The 26,952-nt window shown below is 43.6% G+C and overlaps 2 protein-coding genes across 5 annotated transcripts in view; both read right to left on the reverse strand.

The window, feature by feature from the left end:
• Positions 1 to 20,711, reverse strand: abhd14b (abhydrolase domain containing 14B). Of its 3 annotated transcripts, XM_048606174.1 has the most exons (5): positions 12,569 to 12,691; positions 11,609 to 11,853; positions 8,628 to 8,869; positions 3,032 to 3,118; positions 1 to 1,634 (listed from the first exon to the last, which is right to left on the reverse strand). In XM_048606174.1, the coding sequence occupies exons 2-5, from the start codon at positions 11,814 to 11,816 to the stop codon at positions 1,602 to 1,604; spliced, it is 570 nt and encodes a 189-aa protein (XP_048462131.1). In that variant the 5' UTR covers positions 11,817 to 11,853; positions 12,569 to 12,691; the 3' UTR covers positions 1 to 1,601. The 3 variants fall into 3 exon arrangements, with proteins under 3 accessions (XP_048462131.1, XP_048462130.1, XP_020384643.1); XM_048606173.1 differs by lacking the exon at positions 12,569 to 12,691 and adding an exon at positions 20,618 to 20,711 and having other exon boundaries at positions 1 to 3,118; XM_020529054.2 differs by having other exon boundaries at positions 1 to 3,118.
• The window catches only part of LOC109912792 (telomeric repeat binding factor 2, interacting protein), an 11,190-nt gene continuing 3,434 nt past the window's right edge, over positions 19,197 to 26,952 (reverse strand). The window contains exons 3-4 of one of the 2 annotated variants that reach the window (XR_007263845.1): positions 22,929 to 24,261; positions 19,197 to 20,726 (exon numbers count right to left, since the gene is read on the reverse strand). Coding sequence is in view for 1 of the 2 variants with exons in the window: in XM_048606172.1 (XP_048462129.1) it covers positions 23,755 to 24,261 (507 nt within the window). In the remaining variant the exon portion in view is untranslated. Of the gene's footprint in view, positions 24,262 to 26,952 lie in introns of both variants that reach the window. The other variant, XM_048606172.1, reaches the window with a different exon arrangement.

Raw genomic sequence — 26,952 nt, forward strand, 5'->3', positions numbered from 1 at the left:
CCATTTATGGCAAATTAAACCAGAATTTATTATAATACATTGTTTGTTACCTTCTCTGCAAACAATGATCAAAGTCTGATATTTGTTCGTTCTGAATTACATTATTAAGTCAATTGACGTTATGGTTACAACGTTGTGTAATGAAAACAGGTACAGACAAAGTATCAAAACCTCTAGAAATTCACCAAATCCAGAGAAAGTAGCATTATTATAGCAGTACGTGTGTGTGATTTATATTAAAAGGATGGCCATATTTAGAGCTAAGTATTTTTGTTTAAGGCATAAAAATGAATGAAATGACTGTTGACTGTGATCAGTGAAAACAGGCACATAGTACTCTAGTGTAATAATGTAGAGATTGAGTGTTCAAATCCCATTGTGACCAGGTATGACTTTGAATTTCCAATCAGGTCATTTGTGAGTTGGCACCAGATGAAAGAATTCCTTTTAAACAAAAAATCAGAACTTTTTCATGAACATCCTTACATTCTTGGTAATCCGTGTTGGAAAGCTACTTCGGCCTTTAGAAAACTCCACTCACTTTCTTCACATAAGCATTGCTCTTACTGGGCTCTGTTTGTGACTGGTTCACTGGCCACATGGGTGTTTTCCTGGTGGTGGAAATATTGAGTAAAGTTGCTTGCACACGGTGTCTTCACTGAGTCACTGCACATACACAAACACACAACATGGGTGGTGTTGGGGGGCAGTGGTAGCGTAGGGAGAGGAAAAAAAAACCTCAACTCACCCCTTGATTGGATGGGCAATAACTAATTTTGCAAACATACTGCCCACATCTTGAGCACTTTTTTTTAATCCAAGCTTAAGAATTGCAATTCAATGTTGCCAGGAATGAAATCCAACTGCAACAGAGTCACAAACAGGTACTGCAGGATGAACCGGCTGTTGTAGATATTTTTCTTGCCCAGATAGGAGCAGGTGGGGCTTGAACGCAGGCCTCCTAGTACAGAGGTAGGAACACTACCACTGTGCCCCACAAGAGTCCCATTAGAACCGGCTGTTGTACACTCTGTCCAATTTTATTGCAGTCAGGCGGGGTGGCGAACAGGTAGCCGACCTGGACCTCCCCAGAAGATGCATGTTAACTCAAATTTGAAGAGCTAGCACCAATCCCAGGCACAGCAAGCCAAGTGCATTCCATTAACTTAGCAGCCGTTTCGAAATTATCAGGAAAATCTGCATGTGGACTCAAGAGTCAAATCAGGTCTTTGTTTGATTTTTGGTGCGGGAAGTCAGCGTTGCTCTGAGCCCCGGCTGTTTCGTTACCCGAAGACTGAGTTCTAACAAGCAGCTGTTGCTGAAATCAAAAGGTTTCGGAAAAGAACTGTCGGATCATGCACACCAAGTCTCAACAGGTTTCTGTGGAAGGGGGTTCCAGATTCCCTTGACCCTTTCTGTGTGGACGTGCTTCCTGGCATCTCCCTGAATGTCCTGTTTCGAATTTGAAGGATATCCCCCTTTATTCTGGCATCATGCACCAAAGGAAACTCATTCTCCACAGCTCAACCTACTGAATCCTTTCATCACCTTAACACCTCCAATAGATCAGCCCTTCATCTTCCGTACTCAGGAGAATGCAGCTATTGAGGCAGATGAGATGGCACCACGTGAGCCTGAAAAGAGGAATAACGGGGAAAGGTTGACTAGAGGCTGAAGCTCCAGGAAGCCCAAGCAACTGAGGGTTGCTCTGGCCGCTGTTTGGACATTAAGTTTTGAGAAAACCAGCCACAGATCAGAGAACCCGAGGTTCCATCGACAGGATCTTTGAAGACATTGACTGGAACGATTGTCTGTGGTATGTGTTCCCTATATCCCATTTTATGGATCAACACCCGTAGCTGGAGGATAAGGTAATGCCAGCAGCTGTAACATCTGGAGTTGGATCTCAATAACACAGGCCACAGAGACATGAAAACCACCTCCCACTCTTTGATATTGTTTTGACCAAATTCAAGCTCATGCAGGCAAAGATCACAAAGAACTATAGGGTGGAAGATGGGGATAAAGAAATCTGGCTACAATTGTACAAAGTCTTGGTGAGACCACACCTGGAACACTATGTGCAATTTAGATACACGTATTTAAGGAAGGACATACCTGGGTTGGAGACTGTACGGGAAACTAGTCCTTGAGATGAGAGACAGAGGAAATTGGGCCTATATTCTCTGGAGTTTAGAATGAGAGCTGATCTCATTGAAGCATACAAGATTCTGAAGGAACTTGATAGGGTCAACACCAAGAGGTTGTTTCCCCTGGTTTAGGACACAAGGAGCTGTCTCAGGAGAAGGGGCCAATCATCTTGCCCTGAGAAGAGGAGAAATTGCTCCAAACAAAGGGTTGTAAATGCTGCATGATTCAATCCATTTGGGACTGAGATCGACAATGTTTGGTCACTTAGGGAATTGATAGATATGGGGAACAAGCAGGAAAGTAGAGTTAAAGCTAAAGAACAGGGAGAGGTGCTCAACGGGACGAATGGTCTTATGCATTGGTGTGAGCAGATGATTGGAGCCCTTGCAACAGACAGTTCTGGAATGGTATCAGTGGTGGTATCACCCACCTTCCACTCTTGTCTGGTGATAACCCACGGCAGCAGGAAGGATGACAGATAAGGAGTGCTCAAATAATCAGATTCTATCCTCAAAATCATCACCATTGTCAATTCTCAGAGTGAACAGTTTATACCACTGACACCCCTTCTGTATATTGCATAATCTGGTCAATCACATCGAGACATCAGAATGTAGTTAGAATAAAATCACATTGCCATTGAAGGAAGGGCAGCAGGTAATAAACACTGATTTCTTTTTGGATTCGTAGATTAACGCATGATTAACTTAACAGAAACTGATTAATCCAGTTGTTAACTGGTCAATTTTGTTTTTTTTTTGCAGCAGTGCGCGCCTGAGGAGATTCAGCACAGATTCTTCAGGAACTCCAGCACTGTGCGATGCCACTCCTCAGGGTTATCGAGGTAACAGGCATGCTGTGCGCCCGTCATAACGTGCACCTTGTGGTTAGCCAGGTTTCTCAGATGGTTGAACGATGTCTCTCCCATCGACTTGTCCTCTTGACCGTAGACAATCAGCGTTGGGGTCTGTGAAGAGTGTGAAGTATCAGTCAGTGACCCAGGCCACTCTGTGTAGTCAACGTAGTGCACTGGGGCCCAATGCAGCAGCACCTTCCACCTCTCTAATCGTGGTAATGCTAGGAATAAGAGCTGTCAGGTTTTAGTGGGTGGCACGGGGCTCAGGGACCTGGGTTTGATTTCAGTCTTGGGTGACTGTCTGTATGAAGTTTGTGCGTTCTACCCAGCAGTTCATTTTTTGCTTGGGCATTTTACAGCCTTAAAGGACTCAACACTAGGTTCAACAACTTCAGAAAATAACTTCTGTACCTCCGTCCTCCATCTTGCTTATGCCCCAATTCCACACCGACCATCTATTGTTCACTCTCAGAAAAGTTAACCTATTTTCCCATATTAACATCTTTCATTAATACTCACCCTTTCCTATCTCCTTTCCACGAACATTAGCATTCTCTTCGTCTTTGCCTCCAGACACCCACTCACTTCTCCTCCCCTCTGTCTACAGCAAGAAAACCACCATTTTTCAGCCCTTTTCAGTCCTGGAAAAGAGTCACACTGGACTCAACACATTTACTTTGTTTATAGAGTCATAGAGATCTAAAGCACATAAAAAGACTCTTTGGCCCATCATATTCTTGCACTTGGCCCATAGCCTTGTACCCCTTGACATCACGAGTGCATATCTAAATACTTCTTCAATGTTGAGGGTTTCTGCCTTCTACCTTCCGTGATTTCCAGATTCCCACTGCACTCTGGGTAAAAACAATTTTCCTCACATCTCGTCTAAACCTCCTGCCCCTTACCATATCTTACCTCACCTCGGGGCGGCACGGTGGCTCAGTGGTTAGCACTGCCTCACAGCGCCAGGAATCAGGGTTTGATTTTACCCTCAGGCGACTGTCTGTGTGGACTTTGCACATTCTCCCCGTGTTTGCGTGGGTTTCGTCCGGGTGCTCCGGTTTCCTCCCACAGTCCAAAGATGTGCAGGCTAGGTGGATTGGCCATGCTAAATTGCCTGCAGTGTTCAGGGATGTGTAGATTAGATGGGTTATAGGGAGATGGTCTGGGTGGGATGCTCCAAGGGTTGGTGTGGACTTGTTGGGCCGAAGGGCCTGTTTCCACACCGTAGGGATTCTATGATGTCTATGATGATAAATCTATGCTCCCTCCATCAAGGGGAAAAGCTTCTTCTTGTCTACCCTATTATGTCCCTCATGATTTTATACATCTGAATCATGTCTCCTCTCAATCTCCTCTGCTCTAAAGAAAACAATCCCACTCTGTCCAAGAAGCTCTTTATAAACTCTCCAGCCCAGGTAACATCCTGGTAAATCTCCTCTGCACCTCCTCAAGTACAATCACATCCCTCCAGATGGATTCTAGAGCTGCACAATACACCCCAATTCTACAGCTGCTGCCAGAACTGCAGAGTTTCTTCAGTACATCCTGATGCTATTTCAGATTTCCAACATCTGCAGTTCTTTCTTTTAACTAGATAAAAGCCAATGTCCACTTTGGTATGCAACCATACTGATTAACAACAACAATGCATTTATGGAGCGCTCTTTACAGACAGAGGTTTGCACATAAGAACCAGGAGCAGGAGTGGGACATCTGGCCCCTCGAGCCCAGTTCACCATTCAATAAGATCAGGCTGATCTTTTTATGGCCTCAGCTCCACTTACCCACCCTCTCACCATAACCCTTAATTCCTTTACTGGTCAAAAAATGATCTGTTTTCATTTTAAAAACATTTAATGAGGGAGCCTCAACTGCTTCACTGGGAATTCCACAGATTCACAACCCTTTGGGTGAAGATATTCCTCCTCAATTCAGTCTTAAATCTGCTCCCCCTAATTTTGAGGTTATGGGTTCTTGTTTCACCCACCAGTGGGAACATCCTCCCTGCTTCTATCTTATCTAATCCCTTCATAATTTTATATGTTTCTATAAGATGCCCCACTCATTCTTCTAAATTCCAATGAATATAATCCCAGTCTACTCAGTCTCTCCTCATAAGCCAACCCTCTCAACTCCGGAATCAACCTAGTGAACCTCCTCTGCATCTCCTCCACTACCAGTACATCCTTTCTCAAGTAAGGAGACCAAAACTACACACAGTCTCCAGGTGTGGTCTCACCAGCACACTTTTCAGCTACCGCATATCCTCCCTATTTTTAAACTCAATCCCTCTAGCAATAAAGGATAATATTCCATTTGCTTTCTTAATTACCTGCTGCACCTGCAAACCAACCTTCTGCAATTAATGTGCAAGGACACCCAGGTCCCTCTGCACAGCAGCATGCTGCAAATTTTTACCGTTCAAATAATAGTCCTTTTTATTGTTATTCCTACCAAAATGGACGACTTCACATTTATCAATATTGTACTCCATCTGCCAGACCTTTGCCCACTCACTTAGACTATCTATATCCCTCTGCAAACTTTCAGAGTCCTCTGCACACTTTGCTCTACCACTCATCAAGAGTCATCTGCAAACTTTGAGACACTACACATGGTCCCCAACTCCAAATCATCTATGTAATTGATAGAAACCTATGTCTCTTTTCTAACTGATTAAAGATTCAACAGGAGACAGTCAGTGAGCTATTTTTAGGGTTGTTACCTTTCTGCTTATAAATTGTGTGTTGGTATTCCTCCTCTTCGACACTAAAGCTGAGGAAAGAACGGAGCTCCGAAAGCTTGTGTTTTCAAATAAACCTGTTGGATTATAACCTGGTGTCATGTGATTTTTGACCTTGCCAACACAGTCCAACACCAGTACCTCCACATCTATGTAAATTATAAACAATTGGGGTCCCAACACTGATCCCTGAGGCACACCACTAGCTACTGATCTCCAACCATAAAAACACTCATTTATCCCCACTCTCTGCTTCCTGTAGATAACCAATCCTCTATCCATGCTAATACATTGCCCGTAATGCTGTGCAGCTTTATCTTATGCAGCAGCCTTTTGTGCAGCACCTTGTCAAATGCCTTTTGGAAATCTAGATACACCACATCTACTGGGTACCCGTTGTCCACCGCATTTGGAATGTCTTCATAGGATTTCAGTAAGTTAGTTAAACATGACCTGCCTTTCATGAACCCTTGCTGCGTCTGCCCAAAGGGACAATTTCTATTTAGATGTCTTGCTATTTCTTCCTTGATGATAGATTCAAGCATTTTCCCCACTACAGAAGTTAAGCTAACCGACCTATAATTCCCCATCTTATGTCTACCTCCTTTTTTAACCAGTGGTGTCACATTTGCTGTTTTCCAATCTGCTGGAACTGCCCCAGAGTCCAGCGAATTTTGGAAAATTACCACAAGCGCATTTGTTATTTCTCCTACTATCTCTTTTCGTACCCTGAGATGCATTCCATCAGAGCCAGGAGACTTGTCTACCTTTAGCTCCATTAGCTTACCCAACACTACCTGTTTTGTGATAATGATCGTTTTTAGGTCCTCACCTACCTTAGTCTCCTCATCATCAATTACTGGCAAGTTATTCATGTTGCCACTGTGAAGACCAACACAAGATACCTGTTTAGTGCCTCGGCTATTTCCTCATTTCACATTCTTAAATCCGCTTTCTCATCCTCTAAAGGACTAATGTTTACCTGAGCCACTCTTTTTCATTTTATATATTTGTAGAATCTTGTGCTATTTGTCTTTATATTCTGAGCTAGTTTACTCTGCTAATTTATCTTACTTTTCTTTATAGCTTTTCTTTGTGTGTGACCTTTATAGTGTTCCCAATCTTCTAGTTTCCCACTGGAATTTGATAGTCTCTCTTATTTCCTCAGACATCCATGACTGATTAGTCCTTTTTCTACTGTCCTTCCTTTTCACTTTTGCTGAGTACTTTGAAAAATTGCTTTGAAAGTCCTCCACTGTTGCTTAACCGTCCCACCATAAAGTCTTTGCTTCCAGTCTACTTTAGCCAACTCCTCCCTAATCCTATTGTAGTCTCCTTTGTTTAAGCACGGGATCCTGGTATGAGATTTTATCTTCTCACTTTCCATCTATTTTCTAAATTCAACCATACTGTGATTGCTCCTTCCAAGAGGATCCCCAACCATGAGATCATTAATTATTCCTGTCTATTACACAGGACCAGATCTAGGATAGCTTCCTCCCTTGTCGGTTCCATTACATACTGTTCAAGAAAACTATCAATAAACTCCTCCTCAAGGCTTCCTTGACTGACTTGGTTCGACCAATCGACATGTAGATTAAAATCTCCCGTGATAATTGCTGTACCATTTTTACAGGCATTAGTTATTTCTTTGTTTATTGCCTGCCCCAAAGTGATGTTATTACCTGGTGGCCTATTAGACTAAGTCTGTCTGTGACTTTTTCTTCTTAGAATTTCTTATTTCCACCCAAACAGATTCAACCTTATTCTCCACAGAACTTATAATCATCTCTCACCACCGCCCTGATGTCATCCTTAACTATCAGAGTTACACCGCCCCCCTTACCTTCCTGACTGTGCTTCTGAATAGTCTGATATCCCTGGATATTTAATTCCCAGTCGTGACCATCCTGCAGCCATGTCTCTGTAATGGCTACTAAACCATACTCATTCATGATGGTTTGTGCTGTTAACTCATCTACCTTGTTTCGAATGCTACAAGCATTCAGGTGAAGTGTCTTTATGCTAATTTTTATACTTTCTTTTTGAATTCTAACATCTTCATTAATAACATATCCTGAGTTTTCCTTCCTTTTAACTTCTTTCAGAGCCTTGGATGTAGTTAAACCTTCCTGCACACATGTTAACCTGCTGCTCTCTTTTCTATTTACCATTATACTTCCTGTCATTTTCCCCTTCCCTTCCCCCCAGTGCACTAGTTTAAAGTCCTAGTGACCGCCCAATTTATCCTTTTTGCTACAGCACTAGTCCCAGATTGGTTCAGGTGGAGTAAAAGAGGGAAATATATGAAGGGTGACCATGTTGGTCAAACAGGTAGGTTACAAGAAAAGTCTTGAAGGTGGGAGACAGATAGAGGGGCTTATTGAAGAGTTGACCATAGCTTCGGATGTCACCATTTGAAGACAGTCACCTTCAGTAAGACAGGGGGACAGGGTCCAGAATCAGGTAGGGAGTTTGGTGGTATAAATTGCAGGGCTAGGAAAGTTACAGAAATAGGGGAGGAGGCACAACCTACAGAGGGAGGGGAGAGGAAGGGCACTACATGGGTGTTGATTTAGCTCAGTTGGCTGGACAGTTAGTTCGCAAAGCAGTGTGATTCTAACAGCATGGGTTCAATTCCCATCACCAGCTGGGGTTACCATAAAGGACTGTCCTTCTCAACATCTTCCCCTCACCTGAGGCATGGTGACACTCAGGTTAAATCACCCCTAGTCATCTCTCTCTCCAATGAGAGAGCAGCCCTGTGGTCTGGTAAGACTATGGTGACACAACAACCTACAGAGGTGGGGGAGAGGAAGGGGCAGTACTTACAGAGGCACATGAAAGACACTACTGTTTGTAGAACCAACTTACCTGCACACTGGAGTACTGCTCAGCTGAGAATTTCTCAGTACAGATTGGGGCAACAGGGATGAATCCCCTCACCATGTCACAGTGCCCAAACAGGAAGGGCAGTGAATACATCCCACTCAATGATGGGCTGATTATCACAACGGAGTTCAGCTCCAAACCCTTGAGCACACTCAGGAGGAAGCTGTCAGGAGCCAGATCCCCGACTTTGGCAGGAGCTGTCGCTTCTTTGGAGTTACCCAGGCCTAGGTAGAGGAGAAAGATCAGGAGTAACGTTAACCAGGGCACAGAGAGGGGCTTCATCTGGACCAGCATTGATCAGCCCCAGTCACACAGAACATCACTGATCTGATTTACATTGTCCTACAACCACCGGGGCTAAAACTCAAAACTCCAACTGGTGCAAACATGAGTAATGGACAACTTCTGAAAGAACTGGAAGGACCTCAATGGCTGTGCGACCTCAATTCACATGAGGAATAAAGATATCTGCTTGAGTGTGAGGGAGCTACAAACAAAGTAAGTTCCTAGAGCAGGTTACAGTCTGGGTTTTCTGCACCCTCAGACTCCCTCAAGCCTCTTTGTCCCAAAAAGACCCAGTACACTTGCCCACATGGGTGCAGTTGTATTTCCTGACAGTATGTGATCAGCATCTTACATTGAGTGGATGGGTGATGGGTTGACACATCCTCCTCACCCTAACGTTGCCCTTATCCTCCCATGAGGAGCTCGAACAGTTCATCCACTTCACCAACACCTTTCACCCCAACCTTAAGTTCACCTGGACCATCTCTAATACCTCTCTCTCCTTCCTGGACCTCTCTGTTTCCATCTCTGGCAACCACCTAGAAACCGATATCCATTTCAAGCCCACCGACTCCCACAGCTACCTAGAATACACCTCCTCCCACCCAACTTCCTGCAAAAATGCCATCCCCTATTCCCAATTCCTTCGCCTCCGCCGCATCTGCTCCCAGGATGAGGCATTCCACTTCCGTACATCTCAGATGTCCTCGTTTTTCAAGGACCGCAACTTCCCCCCCCTCAGTGGTCGAGAACGCCCTCGACCGTGTCTCCCGCATTTCCCGCAACTCATCCCTCACACCCCCTCCCCGCAATAACAACCAAAACAGAATCCCCCTCGTCCTCACGTACCACCCCACCAACCTCCGGATCCAATGCATCATCCTCTGACACTTCTGCCATCTGCAATCCGACCCCACCACCAAAGACATTTTTCCCTCCCCACCCTTATCTGCTTTCCGGAGGGACCACTCTCTCCGTGACTCCCTTGACTGCTCCACACTCCCCTCCAGCCCCACCACACCCGGCACTTTTCCCTGCAACCGCAGGAAGTGCTACACCTGCCCCAACACCTCCCCCCTCACCCCCATCCCAGGCCCCAAGAAGACTTTCCACATCAAGCAGATGTTCACCTGCACATCTGCTAATGTGATACACTGCATCCGCTGTTCCCGTTGTGGCCTCCTCTACATCGGGGAAACCAAGCACAGGCTTGGGGACCGCTTTGCAGAACACCTATGCTCGGTTTGCACTAAACAACTGCACCTCCCAGTCGCGAACCATTTCAACTCCCCCTCCCATTCCTCAGACGACATGTCCATCCTGGGCCTCCTGCAGTGCCACAACGATGCCACCCGAAGGTTGCAGGAACAGCAACTCATATTCCGCTTGGGAACCCTGCAGCCCAATGGTATCAATGTGGACTTCACAAACTTCAAAATCTCCCCTCCTCCTACCACATCCCAAACCCCTCGCCCCTCCCGTCCTCCCCGGACTGACCTATCTCCTCCCTACCTCCCCACCTACACTCACCTTTACTGGCTCCATCCCCACCTCTTTGACCTGTCTGTCTCCTCTCCGCCTATCTTCTCCTCTATCCATCTTCTATCTGCCTCCCCCTCTCTCCCTATTTATTTCAGAACCCCCTTCCCCTCCCCCATTTCTGAAGAAGGATCTAGGCCCGAAACGTCAGCCTTCCTGCTCCTCTGATGCTGCTTGGCCTGCTGTGTTCATCCAGCTGTACACCTTGTTATCTCTTATCTTCACTCTGATGGTTTGTTGCTGATGCTTCACCACAGGGGTGGGCCCTGAGCCTTTCACATTGTCTGTCTGCCCCGGTGCTGAACGCAAATCACAAATTCAACAGAAACTCCAATCCCAACCCAGTACATTTGACTTAGATGTGCAATGGATTCTGATGGTACTGCGTCTTTAAGACAGATTTGTTCTGTGTTGTTTCTCTTGCACAATTGTGCCAGAATGTCTGCTTCAGAAGCCGTGGATAAACTGCTTTGAGCTCCCCGAGTGTTTTCTTAATGGACAAAAGAAGCATGAGCGGGTGGAGTCAGGCTCAGTTGTGGTTTGTAGCTGGCTGTTGAAGCTGATAGATACAGCTCTCTCTTTCTCTGCTACAGCAAAAAAAGCTTTGAGTTCTCTCTCTATGACCAGATTGTTTCTTTTGGCATCCTTTTCTCCTGGACTGGAGGAGATAGCACATGAGGAAAACCTGTTTTGCTGAATTTACCTATGCCAAGGGTGTGTTTATGGGATGCTGCAGTTGATGGAACAGTTGATGGTTAGTAGTTAAACAATGTATTATTTTATTAAGTATTTCAATAAGGTTAAAGTTATGCCAATTTTTTTGTTTGTATTTTAATTATGTTTATGAATAAAGCATGTTTTGCCTAAAGCCAATTGAATCACTTCAAATATAGAGCCTTGCACTTGTCATTAAACAAAATAAAAAAGTTAGGGTCTAGGCTATGTCCTTTATAGATTTTGAGGAAGTTTGGTGTGATCCATAACAAGTGTACTGAACTAACCACGCACACATCCCAAACAACACGTGAAGAAATCTCAGAAAGATGTGCAACAATTAATGCAAACAGCACATGCTCCAGCCTGTCAGTGTCACAGCTCACTCACTGCGTGTACTGATCTTGGCTAATGCACTACTTAACCTGGTAAGTCGATAGCTACCGCCTGGTACCCAGCCCCTGCCAGCTCCTGGAGGGTTCCAAGCTTCAACCAAGTGTCAGAGGAGAAGCGAATGCCATGGAGCAGGAGGACAGATAATCTGGGGGTCTGCTCAGCTGGTGCAGTCTGACGGTAAAATAACTGCTGCCCTTCAACTTGCACAGTGCCCTCCTTAGTCACAACACTCGCCATGATACTGAGCTGGTGCTGTAACCTGTTCTATTGCCTCCTGCAACAAATAACAACAGTCATGGGTTAGATAGAGTGTAATAGCCTCTCTACACTGTCCCCATCAACACTCCCAGAACAGGCACAGCATGGGTTACATACAGAGTAATAGTCTCTCACACTATCCCCTATTAAACATTCCCCGAGTCAGGAACAGCACAGGGTTAGATGCAGAGTACAGCTTCCTCTACACCATCCCCCATCAAACACTGCCATGACAGGGACAACACAGGGTTAGGTACAGAGTAAAGCTCCCTCTACACTGTTCCCCCACCAAACACTGCCTGAACAGGGACAGCACAGGCTTAAATACAGGGTAAAGCTCCCTCTACACCGTCCCCCATAAAACACTGCCACCACAGGGTCAGCAAGGGGTTAGGTACAGAGTAAAGCTCCCTCTACACTATCCCCCCACCAAACACTGCCTGAACAGGGACAGCACAGGGTTAAATACAGAGTAAAGCTTCCTCTACACTCTCCCCCATCAAACACTGCCTGAATTGGGACAGCACAGGGTTAGATACAGAGTAAAGCTTCCTATACACCGTCCCCATCAAAAACACCCACACAAACTATACATCAACAGCGAAAAAGCAAAGTGTCCCGAATTCCCTGAACAACAGTTTAAAGTTAAAACTGAACAAGACAATTGTTAGAAAAGTTTTTAGCTTGTTGTAGTGAGAGGAGCTGGGTGAAAAGGGAGAGTTTGCACCAACCTATGGCTGGGACGCAGTGTGTGAAAGTGGACACTTCCCAGGTGCCTGTCTGCTTCTCTCCTGGAACAGCTCCGGGAAGTACGGAGAAGCTGGCACCAGCGCCCTCTGCAGCCAGGAGGCTCCATGTGCAGACACCAGGCACTCACCAACTCAGTCCAAACAAATAACTCATATCCGCCATGGAGTAAAGTTATTCTGATCCCCAGCACATGTGGAGGCCATTCTGTCCATTGTACCCATGCTACCTCTTTGGGTGTGTTGCCCAACTTAGGCCCACACAACAGCTTTATCCTCACAACAAACACAGAAGTTGCTGGAACTGAGGAATTGTCAGCAAGCATGGACATGTTGCTTCAGTGGGGAGGTGATGGTGTAGTGGTATTGTCACTAGACTCCTGATATAGAATCCCTACAGTGTGGAAACAGGCCATTCAGCCCAACAAGTCCACAACACCCCTCTGAAGAGCATCCCACCCAGACCCGTTCCCCTATCCCTGCATTTCCCCTGTCTAACCCACACATCCCTGGGCACTATGGGACAATTTAGCAAGGCCAATCCACCTACCCTGTACATCTTTGGACTGTAGGAAGAAACCAGAGCACCCAGAGGAAACTCACGCAGAAACAGGGAGAACGTGCAAACTCCACACAGACGGTCACCCGAGGCTGGAGTCGAACCCAGGTCCCTGGTGCTGTGAGGCAGCAGTGCTAACCACTGAGCTGCAAGGACTCAGGGAATAGTTTGGGAACACAGGTTCAAATCCTGCCATGGCAGAATGCAATAAAAATCTGGAATTAACAGTCTAATGAAACCCATCTAGTTCACGAGTATCCTTTACAGAAGGAAATTATTGTCCTGACCTATGTGTGACTCCAGACCCACAGTTAATATGTATTACGCTTAACTGCCCTCTGGGCAATTAGGGATGAGCCTGGCCTAGCTAGTGACTAAATGTGCCCATGCCCCATGAATGAATATTCTAAAAAAGACAACTTGTGGGCAGTGCATGGGAAAATCTGATATAAGCGCATCTTGAAACAAGATGTAAAGAATTTAGTTTTTTCCCAACTTCTTGTTAAGGGTTCTCAATTTCTCTGTGTGCGTCTGCAGGAGAGAAAATGTTGACTTGCACTGTTCTCCACAGGGAGTTTCCGACAATGATCTGGGGAAAATGGTGGCTTTGCAAACATGCACACTTGCATGTGTGTGAGTGTGTAACTTTTCAGCAGGCCAAAACTTTACATGTATCATGAATCAATGGGCAAACTATTCCTTACTCCAAGTCACTTAGCAGTTCTTCAGTTCAAAGAGAACTCCTTTGCAGATGGGCTCCCAGACACTCAAATCATTATGTTTGAGTTTTGAAAGCCAATCTTCACCACTGTGCACACTTTCTGTTCCCCTAGCTACGCTTCCTAGGTGCTGATCCAATACATGAATACGAGTCTCAGAGCTCCTTTTAAGTTTTTTCCTGAACAGGCCTTGGAGGTGCCAACTCTGGAAGTGGGTGTGTTCCCAGAGGATTGAGCTCCCATCTCACGCTGCCAACTCTAAATAGTTTTGCAACTAATAAACCCAACCTAGGGGTTGGGGGTTGGGCACCCCTTTTATTTAATGCCACCTCGCCCCCGACCATGATCTTTCTCCTGGGTTTACTGGTTGCAGAGTCCTGACGATGATTCATTTTCAAAAGGATTTAGATTTTTATTGTCATGTGTACTCGAGTACAGTGAAAATTGCACAAAGTTGCCATTCTCCAGTGCCATCTTAGCGGACAAAAGACAGGATTAAAAACAGAAGCAGAAATAAAAGAAACAGCCAAAAGAAAAGGAAACCTCCAGATCACTCCTCTGCCTCCATAACTGGACTGGAGGCAACTCAGAGAAGGTTCAATTAATTCCAGAAATGAAAGGCTCGTCTCATGAGGAGAGATTGAACAGTTTAGGCTTCTACTCATTAGCGTTTTGAAGGATGAGAAATCTGATTGAGTTATATAAGATGCAAAACGACATTGGCAAAGCAGATGTAGAGAGAGGACGTTTCCTCATGTGGGGCAATCTAGAACAAGAGGTCATTGTGTTAGGTTAAGGGTAACAGATTTAAAACAGAGAGGAGGACAAATTACTCCTCTCAAAGGGTTGTGAATCTGTGGAATTCACTACCCTAGAGTGCAGTGGATACCAGGACATTTGAGTAAATTTAGGGAGATAGGTAGATTTTTGTGAATGGGGAGAGGCAGTGGGGGAAGAGGTTAAAATTGATAGAATTAACATTGCATTTTCCACCAGGGTCTTCAGAGTGATTATGGCATGCTGCACTCTCTAACGTTGCACAGCAGCAAGGTTTGAAACTACAGGAGGTTTAAAAAAAAGCACAGATCACAGAGCTTCGGCGGGAGATAGAGGGATGGCGGAAGGGAATATAGTCTCAGAAATCTGCAGTACAGATAAAGCTCATTGTGTCAACAATGCTCAAAAACAACCACGTAACTATTCTGATCCCTTCCTCCATCAGTCTATAGGTGTTGAGGCTGGTAAAGCACAGCAGGTCAGACAGCATCCGAGGAGCAGGTGAGTCAATGTTTCAGGCCAAAACCCTTTGTCAGGACTGGGGAGGGGGAGGGGAACCCAGAAATTAAATAGAGGGAGGGGTGTGGGGCTGGGGTAAGGGTAGGAGAAATGGTGATGGCTGGATGCAGTTGGGGGTGATTGGTCCATGGGAAGGGTGGAGTGGATAGGTGAGTAGGATGATGGACAGGTTAGGTCAGGTCAGGAGGGGGAGGGCTGGACATAGGATAAGGCTGGGGGTTGGGGGATTTTGAAGCTGGTGAAGTCAATGTTAAGACCATTAGGCTGTAAGCTTTCAAGGCTTCAGAACGTGGTTGAAGGGCTTCAGGGCAGAGGAGACAATCGGGGGTTTGCAGTGGGAGAGAGACTCACTGAGCTCTTTTCAGAGAGAGGAAGGAAACTTCTTCAAGGTGGGCATCCTTGGAAGAGACTTTGCAGTGTTGGTTTTCAATGACTTGGAGACAATAAGGATGGCAGATACTGGAGGCCAGTCAATAGATGTGAGGCTGGATAAATACAGCAGGTCAGACAGCATCCGAGGAGCAGGTAAGTCAACATTTTGGGCCAGTTTCCTCACATCTCCTCTAAACCTTCTGCCCCTTACCTTCAATCTGTGCCCCTGGTCATTGAACCCTCCATTAAGAGGAAAGTTCCTTCCCATCTACCCTGTCTATGCCCATCATAATTTTATACATCTTAATCACACTCCTCTCAATCACCTCTGCTCTTAGAAAAAAACCCAATCTGTCCAACCTCTCTTCATAATTATAACTGTCCAGTCCACAGCAAAATCCTGGTAAATCTTCTCTGTACCCTCTCCAGCGCTTTCATATCCCTTAAATGTACATCCCAGAACTGCACACAATATTCTTGTTATGGCCTAAACAACACTTATACAGTTCCAGCATATCCTCCCTACTCTTAAACTCTATGCCTCGATTAATAAAGGCAAATACCCCATATGTCTTCTTAATCAGTTTATCCACCTTTCATGATAGCTTAACAAATCCCTCTAATCCTTGGTGCTTCCAGAGTCCTACTGTTCATCATGTATTCCCTTGTCTTGTCTGACCTTTCCAAATGCTTTGCCTCACATTTATCTGGATTGAATTCCATTTGCCAATGATCAGCCAATCTACCCAGTCTGTCTATATTCTCTTGTCGTCCAAGGCTATGCCCAGTCCATACCTCCACATGGGGGATGAGTTGTAGAGCAGTGTGCTGTGGATCAACAATAGGCCAAGGTCATTCATCTGGGTTAAATTGAATTCAGAGCATGCAAAACAGTCACGAAGGCCTGCTCATTCTTGTCTGATTGCTTCATGCACTCAGCCAGACTGGGGAAAGAGAAAGCATTGGAATGGCTACAACCGGAAGTTATTCGTGCTGGAGGTAATACCACAAACAACAGATCAGGTCTAAGGTCTGCGGCTGCGAACAGTGGCGATATATGAAACATCTAACAGGAAACCCAGTACATCAGTGCAAGAGATCGGCTAAAACATTTACAAGTATCTTCAGCCAGAAATGTCAAGCAAATGATCATGCTCAGCCTCCTCCAGAGGTCCCCAGCATGACAGGTCTTCAGCCAATTTGATCCACTCCAAGTGATATCGAAAAATTATTGAAAACACCGGGCATTGCACAAGGCTATGGGTCCTGACAACATCCCGGCAATGGTATTGAAGTCTTCTGCTCCAGAACTAACCACACCTCTCACCAAGCTGTTCCAATTAGAGGAGGTGTTAGGGGAGCGGTGGAAGGATATTTTCGAGAATGGAGAGTTGTGACTAGTGGTGTTCCACAGGGCTCAGTGCTGGGACCTCTGCCATTTGTGCTCTACACAAACGATTTGGTGGAAAATGTAGCTGGTCTAACTAGTAAGTTTGCGGATGATACAAAGGTTGGTGGAGTTGTGAATAGTGAGGAGGATTGCCTGAGGATACAGCAGGATATAGATCAGTTGGAGGCATGGGCAGATGGAACATAATCTGGACAAATGTGAGGTTATGCATTTTGGAAGGTCAAGTACAGGTGGGAATTATACAGTGAATGGCAGAACCCTTGGGAGTATTGGTACACAGAGGGATCTGGGTGTGCAGGTCCACATGTCACCGAAGGCGGCAGTGCAAGTAGATAAGGTAGTAAAAAAGGCTTATGATATGCTTGCCCTTACTGCAAGGAGCATGGAGTATGAGGATTGACAAGTTATGCTGGAGCTTTGTAGAACTTCAGTTAGGCCACACTTGGAATATTGTGTACAGTTCTGGTCACTACACTACCAGAAGGATGTGGATGCTTTGGACAGGATATAGAAAAGGTTTACCAGATGTTGCCTGGTGTGGGGGAATTGTAGCGATGAAGAAAGGTTGGATAGACTGGGTATGTTTTCACTGGACCTCAGGAGGTTGAGGGAGGGGTAACCTAATAGAAGTTTATAAGATTGTGAATGGTATGGATAGAGTGGAAAGTATGAGGTTTTCTCCCACGGGTGGAGGGGTCAATTACTAGGGCACACAGGTTCAAGGTGTGAGAGGGGCATTTAAAAGAGATGTGTGAGACAGGTTTTTCACACAAAGGGTGGTGAGTGCCTGGAACACGCTGCAGGCTTACAGAGCTGAAGGGCCTGTACTTTGTTACAACACTGGCATCAATCCAAGAATGTGAAAAATTGCCCAGGTATATCCTTCGCACAAAATGCAGGACAAATCTAAACCAGCCATTTTTTATTTATTATCCACCAATTCACTATCAATCATCAGGAAAAAAAAAAGTTAGCATTTTTGATGCCATGAAGCAGCACTTGCTCAGCAATAACTTACTCACTGACCCTCAGTTTGGGTTCTGCCAGGGCAATTCAACTCTTGACCTCACTCCTAATCTAAAATATTTCACCTAGTTTTACAACTCTTATTGCAATTGTGCTGGCAGGAGGTTGGTGGTGGTGTGTGGCAGGGCAATGTTACTGTGGTTCAGAGCTCCAGACTTTATTAGCGAAAAATCATAATGTAAGTCCCACAAAACGGTTGCTTGCAAAAGACCAGCTACTGGGGTCTTCTGAAAAATAAATGGATTGGACTTTCAGTATTTACCCATACCATGACTTACATAAAATGAATCACTATCTTTCTATCATTTCTTTTGCCAGCTACTAGAAACTTGCAATACTTATTATTGTAGATCCTTTACTTTGAGTTTTTGGTTTTCCAGGACTGAAGTGCTGTATTAAGCATCCTGTGGATTAGTACAAAAAATCATAGCTGTTTAGTCCATGGTGCGGCCTGTTGGCTTCTTTATGTTGGAGGCAATTTCCTCAGCCTCAGGAGCCAGTAATTATGTAGGAAATACCCTCAACAGCTCAGTAATTGTTTGGAGCTATAATGGCAAGTTGAAACAAAATGCTCTTTTTGAACTTCAAAGGTATAAGTTCTGATACTTATGAGGAGGGTACAGTGAAAAAACTAGTGAGGCAGCAGGGCACAGAGAAAGAGATCCCATTGTCAATTTTAAGTTCCATTTACCGTCCAAAAGGCCAGGGCGATTGGCACATGAGCACGTACATCAGGGCAGCTTATAGCCAAGGATCCTTCATATATGCTTTTGCAATTGGGAGATAAGAGGGGCCCATAAGTGGGCAGGGGTGGTCATGTCAGAGTTCAAGTGGCAAAAGCTTCCTCAAGAGGTTAATGTTGGATAATGAGATGAAGAGACGAATCGAGCCTCTAGAAAATGCTACAATAGTAACTTATCTTCAGGAGTGGGCACACCCCATCTTCCTTTTCGTTAGTTTCCTCAACCCCTGCAAAATCCACACAGCAGTGAATTTTAGATGGACAGCGGAACCCATAACTCTCAATCTCTCCATGCCTCAACTTCTCCTACCGCTTGGAAGGTTGATATATCAAGGTCATAATTTCAGGGGAAAAAAAAAGTTATAGATAAGAAGTCTTTTTCTTCAAGTTAAAAACGTTCTTTCTTTGAGGCCCTGACTGGTACTAGATCCAGAAACTGCTCTTGGGTAGGTTGTGTATTAACTCAAGTAAAGACCCAAAAGTTACACTGTTTTCAACAGTAAGCTTTATTTTGTTTAAAGAAAATACTTGAATATTATAAGTACATGGATTAAAAACAGTGGAAGTACAAACATTTTCCTTCAAGAAGCTAAACTAATTTGTAGAGTAGGTATATACTACCATAGGAATTGATCAGCATAGGAGTTTTACCTGGAATGTAGGAAGATGGTCATGGCTGTTGGACATCAGTCTCTTAGCTCCTGGATCTCTCTGCAGGGATTCTCAGGATAGTGTCTTGAACTCAACCATTTTAAGCTGTTTCATCAATGACCTTCTCTCCATCATAAGATCAGAAGATGTGGACGTTCAACACTAATTGCACAATGTTCAGCACCATTCATGACCCCTCAGATACAGAAGTAGTCCATGTCCAAATGCAGAAAGACCTGGACAATATCCAGGAATGGGTTGATAAATGCAAGTAAAGTCATTCCACATAAGTGCCATCTTCCACAAGGTAGAATCAAATGATCACCCGTTAAATTCAATAACATTATCACTGAATCCTCCACTATCAACATCCTGGGGATTACCATTGTCTAGAAACTGGACTGGCCATATAAATATAGTGTAGGGACAAGAACAACTCAGCGGCTACGACCCCTGCAGCAAGTAACTCACCTAGTTCTCCAAAGCCTGTCTACAAGGCACAAGTCAGGAGCATGATGGATTACTCCTCACTTGCCTGGATGTGTGCAGCTCCACCAACACTTGAGAAGCTGAATACCATCTAGGACAACAGTCCAATTCATTGGATAGAGCCACATTCACTCTCTCCACCACTGATGCTCAGTAGCAGCAGTAGGTACCATCTATAAGATACACTTCTGAAATTCACCAAGACTCTTAAGACAGCACTTTTGAGACCCACAACCACTACCAATTAGAAGGACAAGATACGTGTAACTTTTGGGTCTTTTGGGTCTTTACTTGAGTTAATACACAACTTGCCTGCATTTGCAAGTTCCACTCTCAGCCACTTATTGCCCTGACTTAGAAATATATCATCATTCCTTTAGTCTCTTTAGATCAAAATCCTGGAACAGCATTGTGGATGTACTTATCCCAAATGGACTGCAGCAGTTCAAAGAGGCAGCTCCCCACCACCTTTGAGTGTAACTAGGAGTGGGCAAAAAAAAAAAAAATGCTGGCTCAACCAATCAAACCCATTGAATGAATAAAGAAAAGACACTTGCATCTTGCAGATCATCTATTTTATAGCTTAATACTGAATGTACTGATTTGGCCATTGATATGTGGAACTGATTGAAGCAGCCAGCAGTGTGATTCACATGCCACATACAATTGCAACATCTGCATTTAGCAATGGACCATGAGCACCATGGCACTCAAACCCATTCAATATGCACAACAAAGCACATTTAGCTTCATAATCAAATCTCCTCACCTGCTCTGTTGTTGCAATCTCTTGTTCCAGCTCTTCCACAGCCACCGGTGAAAAGGGGAATTCTGTCCTCCACTGGCCCTTGCTAATATTTTACTTTTCTATGTTTTTGCTTGTGGAATGAAATTGGAGGACTGTTTTAAAAATCAAGAATCATGAAACAGATTGCTGCATTTTCTCAAATCAAGTTACCAATACTTATTGCAAGTGCCATTTACATTGTTGCTTGTTCAAGCAGTATGGGGAAAGCTAATACAGACAGCCTGGCACCAGGAGGTGTACACAAAATATGATACAGCAGCAACAGATCCATGTAGTAGACCATGGAGGGGATGGTTATACTAGGATGCCAGTCTTATTTTTGGATGACAAAGGCCTTCTGCCTGTTAACAACTATGTGATTGGCTTCCAGATAGCTGCATAGCTTGTGTATTTGCAGGTCTTGGCCAGAGCAAAGGGGAGTTGGTGTATCTTTCTCTTGCCATGAGCAGACAAAAATACCTAAAATCTGAAGAAGGTCAGTTTATCTTCCTTCACCACTCACTGTAAACTGCAGCTTTTAGCCAGTAAAAAGAGATTATGCAATTTGTGAACTAGCTCTTTGGTGCATCCTGCAAGAAATCAATCAGCAGGCCCTGACAAGTACAAGGATCATGTCAGTGAACTGCTTTCACAGTTTTTCCCTCCATTCATAAGTGTTTCTTGTTTGTCTGCACATACATGCAAAGGAAGCTTTATAAAGCTGGTTAGAGTTTCAACTAGTGGAGTTACATTGATAGTTCATAGTTGTTTATCTGCAGATAGAATCTATTTTTCCTGTAGTAAATACTAATTTTTGTTAAAATCCAGAAACCTGGCCTGTACTTTCTATTAATCTAGTCTAAACAACAGGTAAACCGGAGACAACAACAAAAACAAAGTTGCTGGAGAAGCTTAGGTAAACTGGAGAATTTGGCAAATTCTGATAAAATCATTTACTTTCCAAATGACTCTGGGAATAGCAGAATTTGATTTTCAACAGGTTACCGGAATGAAATATGACAATGCTCAAAAAGGTCATTTCTGCACCACTGGCTGTTACATCCCAATATACTTTTATTCACCCCCTTTCCTTCCCAGCTCCTGGAAATGTTCAATAAAAATGGAGTTGGTTAAAATGCTCTGTCTGAATGTGGAGGCCTGACCAGAACATTTCTTGGAAAATTCACAAACCTCCACCTCCACGTCATTAAACAATAACCTGATCCACAATATGTACCCACATTGAACTTTGCACCACTTATATAGCTTCCACTGATTACTTATTGCATCCATTCAAAACACCTTAATCCATCTCTCCAATCAGACAGGTCAGTGACTGGCTTTTCAAAGACTTGCGATATCATTTTAATATTCAATTATTGATTTCAATTGCTGACTAAGTTACTTACAGTATCAGTTATCTCAAAACAGCAGTAAGGGCACATGGGACCAGGTGTTAACAATCACATTGTAATGGTTTGTTAATGTCATGTTAATGGCAAGTGGGTGTTAATTGTCTTTCAGTACATATCAACAGGGGACATCATTGGTGATGTGGTATGGAGGGTGTTACACACTGCAATCACATGCAAAAACAGGTTAAAGGTGATAAGGGACTCTCGGGCACCGTTCCCTCTAAGCCACGCAGCCACAGGTTCCACAAGGCACAGATGGAGCTTGGAAGTCCGCGCAGCAGAGGAAACAATTAGAGGGAATGTTGTTCCCAAACCTCCCGTCATTTCTGTAGCCCTGAGGACCCCATGCTCCATATGTACATTTTTTGGAAGGGGCTCCCTTCAGGATTTATTTGCATTTCAATCCCAAACTCCTGAACAGAGCTATCAGCATGGAGGCCAATAAGCAGAGCAAGGCACAGGATCACTTCATGGTTCTGTTCCTGGGCCTGGCCAAGGTGACCATTAGATGGGCCCATGCAGGAAGACCACGGAGGGGATTGTTATCCCAGAATGTCTGCTCTCGTTTGTGCTTACAATTGTCTCTTTAGAGGAGGGAGCACTGATTCCGTAACAATAAACTAGGTCTTAGCTTCCACCTAAGCATATCTTCATTTGGAGTTCACAGGAGCATACAGCCTGTTCTAAACCAGCAGGCGAGTTTACACAGGAATTTAGCTTTTAATTCCTCATGATCAATCCTCAAAAGTAATGTTCCGATACTAGATCGCCATTGCTTAAATATTGTCCATGAAAACTGTTTGTAAAATGTTTCCTTGTGGTCTGACCACTCCCAAAAATTTAATAAAAGGAAGATTTCTATTCAAAACATTACTCACCATTCATACCTTTGTCGTAACCAGTCTTGGTCCTTTGCAGCACAATCCTTTCCTGAAACTTCTGCCACATGTTCTCTCTCTTCCTAATCCACAAGTCAATTTCAAATGTGAACCTAGTTTTTACAAATACAAGCAGCAGATGGGATGCAAGTTTCTGCCAGTTGTTAGGGGTTACATAAGTTGGACAGTCAACTCCCATTGATAAAACCAGAGTACAAAATTGATACTAACTTGGCAGGGTGTAAAAGACGGTGTTTACATTCAGTTGTACATCAAATAATGAGATTGCATATATCTACCTAACTGCACGTTCAGTTATACACAGCTCAGTCGGAATGTCCAGTAGAAATTTCTTTAATGAGTAAAAGATTTCAAACCTCAGCTACATTAAATCACCACTGTTTATGGGAAAGGGAAACACTCAAGATCATCTACATCAGGTAGTAAACAATGCTCCCTCTAAAAGGTGTACAACAACCGGGAAGGTCTGAACTTTTCAACTAGTGTGGAGATACATGGTTTCTACTTCCACAAGCTGCTGCTACCACACATGGATCTCAGTTTTATATAGCAATAATAAAATTTACAGGGAACATTGTTAGTCAGCCTAGTCCAGATAGGTCCTGAGCTAGGGGCAGTTTTTTTTTTTTTTTAAAAACTCATTTCAAAGTTAAACTTTGCTGTCCAAGCTTTTGAACCCCTGCAACTGGCAGAAATTTCCATCCAATCCAAAGCCCTTTAACCTTCCAAAGGAGCAAGTTCACATCTCAATTTCACTGTTCGAACAAGACCACTGACGTTCACACATCTTAATGCCGCTCTACTGCTAAATTTTACGAAAGGCAATGCGTTTGGCTAAATTCTCAGAGCCAAATTTCTGGATTAACCTCTCCTGCACTTGTCCATCAACATTCTCCAGGTCAATGTCATCTTGATGGGTCCAGATAGGATAACCATCTGGCCGGTGACCGGTCTCCATATAGTGCATGGCTGCAGTCAGCTCTCCATTGTTCTTCATTAACAACTGTGTGGCTGCACAGAGGTCAAGCTGATGGGTTTGCATCAATGTGTTGATAGCTCGAATGGCACATTCCACCTCATCCTGAGACGCTGTAGGCAAGGAAAGCAACTCATCAACTGGTGTCTGAGAGTCTACTTCCGGCCGCTTATTGTCCATGATGAACTCTGCCAAAGTTCCTTTCCGTCTAGGACGGTGCTCAGCAGGGCTGACTTGTGGGGGGTTGTCATTCTCAATCTCCTGCTTTTGAGAGACTTTCTCCATCTCCATTTCACTACCCGCTTCTACCATCAGTTCAGGAGTGTCATCATCAACCTAGAACGAGGATCAAAACCATTTCAAATCAGTGGTTTGGAGTTAGCAAATGGATATATGGTTTAAACAGCTTGTTTGTGGAACATACCAGAACCTTCAGCTCTGGTCCATTCCATTTCAAGATCCTCCTGAATGGGCAATTTGTTTCCTCAGTTCCTTATCATCTATTAAGCCCAGGAATATGATGCAATACTAAATTATTCAGTTAATGGGTACAGTTGTAATGTTACTTGAAGCCTTATAGTACTTGTGAAGGAGCAGTGCACAATGGCTGTACTATTTGCTATCTCACACTTGAGTCAAGCTTATAGCATCTGCCACCCAATTACAAGACTCTCAATATAATGAGATTATCACCACCTTTGAATGCTCTAAAAATAGACACCAACCCCATATAAACACACGCTAGTTTCTTTTTATGGTCGATGAGTTAAAATTTTATAATTCACTACCCAATAATATTGTGGGAGTACAAGTTACACAGTTGCTCAAAATGACTCCACACTTTCTTCTCAAGGCAACTAAACCCAGCAAATACATTGGCAGGCCTGAGCGTCTTCAATTGGGTCAAGTTTAAATAACTTACGATGCCTTTTCATTGCAGCATCAATTATAGATTTTAAGTTATAATGATTACACCTTAGATAACAGTCAGCAAGGTTCAGGTGGTCACCTTAAAAATCAAAAGTTGAGGGTCCAGCTACTCAAAGTTCATCCAGTTCCTGTAGTGGTCATAAAAATGTCCGTAATCAAATGAGTACATGGCATGGTCAATAATATTCTCTGATTTAACATCAGCAAAAATAGATTAGCTGGTTACTCAACTCACTATTATACATAGTAAGATTCCACGAATAATATGACAAGTTCATTGGGGATGCAAGTGGATACAGATTAAAAGAGGCCTTAATTATTTTTGTGACAAGGGACCTAGGAGCAGAGGTAGGCCATTCAGCCCAGTGAGCCCATTCCAGCACAAGTGAATACTTCAAAGACATTCAAATTCTTTTACACATTTTCCCTTAACCCTTGATAAGGAAAAGCTTGTACCTCTATTTGAAACATACTCAAAGACTGAGCTTCCACAGCCCTATGGGCTACAGAATTCCAAAGATTCATCACCATCCAAGTAAAAAAAAAAAGTCAAAAAATTCTTCTCACCTTGGTCCTAAATGACATCCCCTTATTCGTAAATCATGTCCCCTGGTTCTAGACTTCCCAACCAAGGGAAACAACTCACTTCACGTACAATATCTATCCCTTTAGATATTTTGCAGGTTTCAATTAGATCATTTCTCATTTTTTGAAACTCTAGAGAATACAGGCCCAGTTTGCCTAATCCCTCTTCAGAGGTCAATTCCACCATCCTGGGAACAAGACATTCATTGCACTCCTTCGGAATCATATAATTATGGCATTTCTTAATGATTTGCATCAAAAAAGTGAGCAGAAACACTCCTTTTCCCTTTTATTTTCTATTGCTGTCAAAGCTGTGGACTAATGCACTTGTATCAAACCACCAAAGTGACCTCAGCATTCAATGCAGTCAGTGAACATATGAATGATAGCTATTCTAATAGCAGCACATGTCCTTGCCGAATTACGGACACAAAAAGTGCAAAAAAAAAAAAAAAAAAAATCATGGCAGATCTTTAGGAGCTTATTTCCAATGTGACCCTATTTTAATCTAACATTGCTCTCTTGAGCAATTAGGGGCAAGAGGGAGACCTGATAAAAGTTTATAAAATTATGAGAGGCACAGACAGAGTTGACAGTCAATCATTTCCCAGTGTTGAAATGTCTAATACTAGAGGGCATGCATTTAAGGTAGAGGGGAAAATTCAAAGGAGATGGGATGGGCAAGCTTTTACACAGAGAGTGGAAGGTACCTGGAATGTGCTGCCAGGGGTAATGGTGGAGGCAGATGTGATAGGGGCATTTAAGGGTATTTTAGATAAGCACATGAATAGATAAGGAATGGAGCGATATGGACCATGGGCAGGCAGAAGGGATTAATTTAATTTGGCGTCATGTTCAGCACATCGTGGGCCAACAGGCCCGTTCCTGTGCTGTGCTATGCTATTCTATGTTCTACTAAAAGCTGGTCTTGCCAGTAGTACCCATGAACAAATCAAAAAAGAAAATTCTTATAAATGACTATGACCCAGCCACAACAAAACAGCAATAAAGTATCACAGTAATAGCACACAATTTTTAAAATTTATGCATTACAGATAAATAATAACAATCATACAAATGAAAATCTGTTTTGAAAGTGATTTATGAAAATATTATTTTAAGTACTCTTGCAAGCTGTTCATATTCCATGATGACAGAAGCCATACTCCATCTCATGGCCCTCCACCTTCAATAAAACGGAAATAATGTCTGAAGCTGAGCAGTAGTTTTATTGGCATTGAGGTCCTGCTTAATAGTACTGTCTGATGCACTTTTCAGTTTCTTGAGAGTAGACTGATAGATCAGTAATTGACCAAGTTGGATTCTATTATGCTTTAGGAACAAGAAATACATGGGCTATTTTCCTTACTTACCAAGTTGCTGAATAGCAAGTCTGTGGAGGGTGACAGGGAAGCTCCACTGTAGATGCGTAGTTTTTCCCCAACTATCTACTCATACTTGATACCAAACCTGTTGGAGGAGAAGCATTGCAATAATCAAGGAGATTATCAT

This window comes from Rhincodon typus, chromosome 16, assembly GCF_021869965.1.
Source record: "Rhincodon typus isolate 14 chromosome 16, sRhiTyp1.1, whole genome shotgun sequence".
Taxonomy (NCBI): Eukaryota; Metazoa; Chordata; class Chondrichthyes; order Orectolobiformes; family Rhincodontidae; genus Rhincodon; species Rhincodon typus.